Source organism: Leptodactylus fuscus, chromosome 2 (assembly GCF_031893055.1).
Source record: "Leptodactylus fuscus isolate aLepFus1 chromosome 2, aLepFus1.hap2, whole genome shotgun sequence".
Lineage (NCBI taxonomy): Eukaryota > Metazoa > Chordata > Amphibia > Anura > Leptodactylidae > Leptodactylus > Leptodactylus fuscus.
This window is the reverse complement of record NC_134266.1, coordinates 10,312,044-10,319,896: the sequence shown is the minus strand read 5'-3', so window position 1 is coordinate 10,319,896 and position 7,853 is coordinate 10,312,044. Positions and strand designations below refer to the sequence as shown.

At 48.1% G+C, this 7,853-nt stretch overlaps 1 protein-coding gene across 2 annotated transcripts; it reads right to left on the bottom strand.

Annotated features, from left to right (window-relative positions):
- Positions 1 to 225: 225 nt before the first annotated feature.
- Positions 226 to 6,444, bottom strand: NHLH2 (nescient helix-loop-helix 2). 2 transcript variants are annotated; one of them, XM_075262545.1, is made up of 3 exons: positions 6,328 to 6,444; positions 5,636 to 6,003; positions 226 to 1,382 (listed from the first exon to the last, which is right to left on the bottom strand). In XM_075262545.1, exon 3 carries the CDS (start codon positions 1,362 to 1,364, stop codon positions 1,002 to 1,004), a length of 363 nt encoding a protein of 120 aa, XP_075118646.1. In that variant the 5' UTR covers positions 1,365 to 1,382; positions 5,636 to 6,003; positions 6,328 to 6,444; the 3' UTR covers positions 226 to 1,001. The 2 variants fall into 2 exon arrangements, with proteins under 2 accessions (XP_075118646.1, XP_075118647.1); XM_075262546.1 differs by lacking the exon at positions 6,328 to 6,444 and having other exon boundaries at positions 5,636 to 6,225.
- Positions 6,445 to 7,853: the final 1,409 nt, after the last annotated feature.

Genomic DNA, 7,853 nt, shown 5'->3' with positions numbered 1-7,853 from the left:
CAATGTTAGATTTCCAAGTAGCTCTCCACTACAAGGTTGAGTGGAGTGCGCCTTTAGGGCTTCTATAAGGGTTAATGACCACATTCCTGAACAAAGATACAACGGGTCATAGTAGTCTATAGTAGTTGTACCCATTTAGGACTACAATGGTCTTTGGGACCATCATGCTTAAACCCACGCTCTCCTTTCATGGATGTCTATGAAGCTGAGATATTGGGTGCCGTTTGTCAGGATGCTCAGACTCGGTAGCTGCTAGTCACTGACAGACCTCTCTGTGGCATAAACCCCTGAAGAGTTGCCATTGCAAACGCTCTAGTAGAAGCAGATGAGTAGAGGATACTGGGAAACAGCACCCCTATCTCAGCGTCCTGGAGCCCTGAGGGGACGCTATTATGGTTTTCAATGGAATCAAACTTTAGTGTAGGCTCCTAGCAATGAATTGTGCACCCCATATATATACTATAGAGTAATATTGTGCTTTTATAGGTGGATGTGGGCTGCTGTGGCCTGGACCTGTAGATCTGCCCCCACCTAGGGGCAATTGGGGTAATAAGGCAGAAAGCTTGTGCTTTCCAGTAATAAACTGTGCAAACAGTTCAGAGGAAGAATGTGCCTGACAGATAAGAGGTATGACTACCGAACATGTAGGAATATAGTCATGTAATACAGCCGGTGGCCAGCATGGGGCAGCGTTACTCTACACAGAACACACACAAGGTCTCTACCACACACACAGTCACCTTTGGTCCAATAATCTAGTTATTATAGAATGAATGCACATTGCTTGTACTTTCGTCTACGGCTACTCACTGACAACCGGCACTGAGCCACGCTCCGTGTACAAGGGGTTAACATCTACAACCCCAACGCTCACATCCACCGCTCACTAAACCCTCAAGGATGTGAGGCTGACCAGCACATTGTCCTTCTAGCACACTCTCTGCCTGACAATGTCCATCACGGCATCAAGTGGCGTTCCTGCAGCTCTTCTTTGGCAGCCACTAGACGTCCAGCACATGGTTGAGGTAGGAGATGTAGCAGATTGCCAGCCGCAGGATCTCGATCTTTGACAGCTTCTTATCAGGTGGCAGGGTCGGCAGAAGTCGGCGAAGCTCAGCAAATGCCACGTTGAAGGCTTCCACACGGATGCGCTCTCGAGTGGCGTGAGCAGAGCGATACTTTGCTGTGGCTCGTCTTCTCCTTCTCTTCTCCTCGCGACTTAATTGAGGTGGGAGACATGGAGTCCTTCGACTTCCTCCCTCTGTTTCAGAAACACTGCCTCCCTTCATCTCACTGACCGCTGAGTCTGATTCCGAGTGCACCGATGGCTGGTCCGAGTCCACCGGCTCTGGACTGAGCATCATCTTGACTGCTCCTGAGACCTGGGAGAAAGTAAGATGACAAGAATAAATACAGGACATCGTTAATACAGATTACAATATGGTGCCCCCCCCCCCCCCCCCATCAATACATAGTGAGCCAAGGCTCCTGAGTCTTATAACAATGAAACTATTCCAAAAACATGGGGCACCCCCACCCCTCAATATGGCCTGTTGTCTGTAGCTGAACCAGGAAACAAATGAGGTAACCAGACGCCTAGCTCAGGGTCTTTCAGAAAACCATCACACCAGCTCAGAGTAGAGAAGTCTTCCCCGGGGAAGACTACTACTACCACCATCATACTGGTCCATACTGTAGTAGAGCGGTCCCCTCCCCAACTGGAAACACCCTGGTGGAAACTACTACCACCACCATCACATCAGCTCAGAGTAGAGAGGTCACCTCGCCACCTGGAAGCGCCCCGGGGGAATTACTACCACCACCATCAGGTAGTACAGCGGGAACCCCTCACTAGTGTCCAGCCTAGGAGCTGGGCCTAGGAAAAGTGATTCGAGGGGCATGTCCTATCTGGTTCCCTCCATCTGGGCTGCGGCATACCAGATTTTAGCATAGTCGGCAGTCTCAAGACCGCCATATCCTTAAGATCTACAGACATTGATGAAAAAGATCCGAAACTAAAAGCAACAACTGGTAAGCAGAAAAATCTCTATCTTGTGTCTGAGAAACTATATTTTGGAGTACTGAGGACTCTCTCGCCTTGTCGACAGCCAAAATGGAGCTTTAACAAGAGGAGACAGAAGGATTGGAGCAAGCCTACATCCACAGAAGATCTGGGCTCTCCAAGAAGCAACAAGAACAACCTCCCTCCCTGACAAAAACTGTATGTACCGAGAAGAGGACAAAGGTTAGACTGAATATTGAGGGGGGGGGGGGGGGGGTGTTTACATTTCTCTTTTTCCTTCATAAACTTGACCCTTCTATTTCTTGAAGCATTCTTATTAAGAGGCATTTTCCCCTGCCTAGAACTTTTGCATAGCACTGCTCATATTACATAGGTATCTGATGGTACAAAGACGTAACAGATTAAAGGGGTGTTCCAGGATTGTTTTTATCAGTCTGAAATCTGGTACTGCAGCTCATCCTGAATCAATGGAATACTGTAATACCAGGATCAGAAGCAGAACCTGCCGGACAGCTCAGCTAGGTGTGAACTCCCTCCTGATCTCTTCCGTTTTTTGTCTGGCAGACTGATGAGGGGGTGCGGCTTATCTAAGAGGGGCGGCTTATGGGTCCTTATCCCTTACCGCAGACAGAACAGTGGAGGGGCTTGTGTACCTTATAACCAGACAGTGTGATGTCAGCGCCCTTAAGTGGCACCAGGTCTACGATGACTTGTGAACCTTTCCATCCATAGCTGGCATGTAGGATCTGATCCATGGTGCTCGGGCCATACATACCCTCCTCCAGCCTCTGCTCTGGTTCTGACCTCCTGATAATTCTTCGGCCTTACAGGTCTGTGCTATTTGGCCCATTAATAAATAACTCCACAACGTGCCTGACCATGAGCGGAGGGTGAGAGCATTCGACATCCCTGATCACGGCTTCAGCAACATCTTTTTTCAAGCACGAGCCCCGTATGTTTGTGACTGTCTGTGAATCTGTAGCCAGTAGGATATCCTTGGATGAAGCTCCTGACTAGACCAGGACCGATTGTCTGGTCTACACACTGGGTTAGAACATTGTAAAGGCCCAGTACAAAACACAGGACAGGTCTAGGTCCCATCGTCACAATGGATGGGCCTTCTTGTAGGGAGTCTTCCATGAATCTCAGGTATGTTATGACCATGCCAGGTGGATCCGTTATATTCAGCACAAGTCTGACGCTCTAGTCAGATGACGTTCCCAGCTTCTCCAAGGAGATGGACGACCTTCTTGATGGTGTGGAGGAATGAACAGACTCAATGTTGACTTTCGTTCTGTCAGACCTCCATGTCCTCAATGTCGAATTTTTGTGGCAAACTGAGGTTGGAGAACATCTGTAGATATTGCAGGAGCTGCTATGTATTCCTATGGAGCTCATGTACTTAGTGATGGAGTATAAACTCATAGAGCGGGGCGTCTGCTACATCCGGAGCCCAAACTCCACAATGACGAGGACATCTCTGTCCCAACCTTCTTAGTGTACTTGACAAAACACTAGCTCTAATATTAACCCTCTAGGAAACTTGATGGAAAAATGCCCATCGGCCTGAGGTGAAGGTCTTAAGAACTTTTGTTTGTCATGCTCTCTCATGGTGTTTAGTACACTGATTGACAAAAGACGGAAATGATGGATTGCTGTAAAACTGGCCTCACACGTCTGGCAGATATATAAATGATTACTGGTATACTCTGATCAGACACTGGGTCTTGCCAAAAGAGGGTCTATAAGAGCTTTCCCACGCTGCCTTATAACAAAGGCTCCCAAAGGTTACTTTTGGGTAGAGTGCCTCTTGGAGAGATTTCGGTGTCTGCTAGACATTAGAGATGAGCAAATATACTCAATCGAATACTGCATATCTCCCGACACCAGGGAAGGTGGGAGCAGCAGTAAAAATTTGATGCCCCAGAAGTGTTTTTGCACCGGGAGCTATGCAGCCGAGGTATTCGATCGAGTATATTCGCTCATCTCTATTAGACATGCCTAGCTGACAGACTTTCCACCAACAAGCACAAGCAGTTTCCTTGTCTACCATCCAGGCACAGCAGTCGCCTTCTAAACACCCTCCCGTCTGTTCATTACACCTACTGTCTCTTCATTAACCCCCTCCACCTGACACTTGGCATTGTACTTTACACCCCTCCACCTGACGCTTGGCATTGTACTTTACACCCCTCCACCTGACTCTTGGCATTGTACTTTACAACCCTCCATCTGACGCTTGGCATTGTACTTTACACCCCTCCACCTGATGCTTGGCATTCTACTTTACACCCCTCCACCTGACGCTTGGCATTCTACTTTACACCCCTCCAGCTGACTCTTGGCATTGTACTTTACACCCCTCCACCTGACGCTTGGCATTCTACTTTACACCCCTCCACCTGACTCTTGGCATTGTACTTTACAACCCTCCATCTGACGCTTGGCATTGTACTTTACACCCCTCCACCTGATGCTTGGCATTCTACTTTACACCCCTCCACCTGACGCTTGGCATTCTACTTTACACCCCTCCACCTGACGCTTGGCATTCTACTTTACACCCCTCCAGCTGACGCTTGGCATTGTACTTTACAACCCTCCATCTGACGCTTGGCATTCTACTTTACACCCCTCCACCTGACGCTTGGCATTCTACTTTACACCCCTCCACCTGACTCTTGGCATTGTACTTTACACCCCTCCAGCTGACTCTTGGCATTGTACTTTACACCCCTCCACCTGACGCTTGGCATTCTACTTTACACCCCTCCACCTGACTCTTGGCATTGTACTTTACACCCCTCCACCTGATGCTTGGCATTCTACTTTACACCCCTCCACCTGACGCTTGGCATTCTACGTTACACCCCTCCACCTGACGCTTGGCATTGTACGTTACACCCCTCCACCTGACGCTTGGCATTGTACGTTACACCCCTCCACCTGACGCTTGGCATTCTACTTTACAGCCCTCCATCTGACTCTTGGCATTGTACTTTACACCCCTCCACCTGACTCTTGGCATAGGTCTTGTCTTGTGGTGTCCTGCCTCTCATGTCAGATGTGACACAAACATGACAACATTTCTCGGGGAGACCATAGACTGCATAAGCACATAATGGGGCGTAAACGTCACCATTCTACATGTACTAAACATACTGTCAGATACGTGTATGCCCGCACACCTCTCAGCCTTGCAGGCACTGCTGATTTTTTGGGTTTGTCTTTGCACTGCACGTGCCCATTGATGCCAAGTTGTTCTGAGGTGCTGACTAACTTTGTCTTTCGCCCTCCTCATTATCTCACCTGACGACCGACCTCCTCCAAACACTAGTCACTGACTGAACCTACCTCACTGGACACACTTAACCCCATGCTGTGCTGCTCCCCTGACATAAGCTACGGCCCCTGAGCACGGTACAGACGGGCGGCGCCTCCTGGCTGTAGATCCATCAATACATTTTATGGATTATTGACTTTGCTGCCACTCTCAGCTCTAGACTCATCTGCTCGGTGTGGTAATGGCCTCGTACCCTCCCATCTTCCCCCACCCTGGTGTGTAGAATTGTCTTGCGGGTCACAGGTTGTAAAGTGTCGCCTCTCACTCACCTCCAGGGAAAATGTGATGGCGTCAGGGCAGCCGCGGTGCCGATTCTGGGGTGCTGAGCTGGAGAAGAGTCATTCAAGGTTTGTAGACATGATCCAGAGATGGACGCAGGATGTCACCCCAGACAGAAGACGCCTCACCTGGGAGTGAGGGAGGAGGAGGTGATGCTGGGGGGCGGACGGCTGGCTCGGACCTCCACGACCCAGGGGAGCGGTGCGTGTGACCTGCTGTCCGGGGCAGGGAGATGACATGGAGATAGGAAGGGTCGCTTTGGAGCTGGTGGTGACAGTGACAGAGAGCGAGGAGGAGGGGGAGGGACGCAGGCAGCAGATGAGCCCTTGTCCCCTGGGTACCACCGATCTCAGATGTGCTGGGCAGAGATGGAAAGAGAAGAGAGAGAGATGATGAAAGTATGGGGAGGGACCGGCTCTGTCTGGAACACTTAAAAGCCCCTTTAATGGGAAGTCACCACTGGACAGTACGGCAGGGCCGCGAGGATCCTAAGTGCTTGTGACATCTGTCACTACTTTTAGGACAAACCCACAGATGTGCGATGATGTGGAGGTGCCCCCAGCCTGGTACAACCGAGGCTAATAATCCTTCCCCCCCCCGCCGCCTCGTTCCACAGCTGAGACCTACCCCCCCACCCTCACTAATATCTGGGGAGGTCTCTACCATATAAACAAGGTCTCACCGTGACCCCAGGCTGCATCTCACAGCTGCGGCCCTCCTCAGGACCACACATCACAAGCGCTTTCTCTGCCGTTCGCTGGCGGCCATGTTGGATGATCATGGGGATGTAGAATTTGCGCAGGTCTCTAAGATGGGTTTAACCCTTTCAGCATTTCCTGTGGCGTGCAAATAAGAATATGCAGAGTGTAAGCTCTTCAGACAAATGTAATATAAAAGACCTCCATGAGATTATTATGAAGGGGTGAACAGCGACACCCAGAGGAAGTGGTAAGAACAACATCATGTACAAAGAGAGAATCAATAATAACAGCACATACGAGCGGCCACAGTGAGTGGCCGCCATGACACCTCCCATGTGCAGAGCTGAGGGGAAGATACCCAATATAAAATATGAGAGACCTATGACATCATCTGTAACATATACCTAGCACTGCCCCCCACTGGAGACCATGTATGACATCATCAGCAACATATACCAAGTACTGCCCCCCACTGGAGGAGACCATGTATGACATCATCAATAACATGTACCCAGCACTGCCCACCACTGGACACCTTGACCTCTTCAGTAATATGTACCCAGCACTGCCCTCTACTGGAGGAGACCATGTATGACATCACAAGACGTCCTGACCTCATCAGTAATAAGCAAAAAAAGACAGGAGGCACTGCTTTGACACTTAACTTATTCTGACATATACTTGCCAATAATGTTGTCGGGCACTAGGAGAGAAGAAATGATGGAAACTAGTGGTGCTCACATTCCAAAATATAGCACAGTGGCCTTCAAAATAGAAAAAGAAGAAAAACAAAAAAAACATGGGAAGGTTTAATTTTTCTTTTAACCCCTTAAGGACCAGGCCATTTTTTGGTTTCGCATTTTTGTTTTTCCCTCCTCACATTTCAAGAGCCATAACTTTTTCATTTTTCAGTTCACAGAGTCACATGATAGCTTATTGTTTGCGGGACAAATTGTACTTTGTAATGGCATCATTCAATATGCTGTGCAATGTACTGGGAAGCTGGAAAAAAATTCAGAATGAGGTGCAATTGGAGAAAAAATGCATTTGCGCCATTTTCTTATGGGTTTAATTTTTACAGCATTCACTGTTTGGTACAAATGACATGTTACCTGTGTTCTACGTGTCAGTACGAACGCGGTGATACCAAATTTATATAGTATTTGAAATTTTTTGATACTTTTAAAAAAATGATAAACTTTGCAAAATAGAAAAAAAAATTTGTGTCATCATGTTCTAACACCTGTAACTTTTTCATATTTCCATGTATGGAGCTGGTTGTGGTGTCTTTTTATGCGGGACAAGATGACGTTTCTATTGATACCATTTGGGGAAAGATCCGATGGTTTGATCACTTTTTATTCAATTTTTTATAGGAGGCAAAGTGTTGAAAAAAACGCTTTTTGGCTGTTTTTATTTTTTTTGCCGCTACGCCGTTCGCAGTACGGGATAAATGTTTTAATATTCTAATAGTTCAGGCATTTTGGAGCGCAGGGATACCTAATAT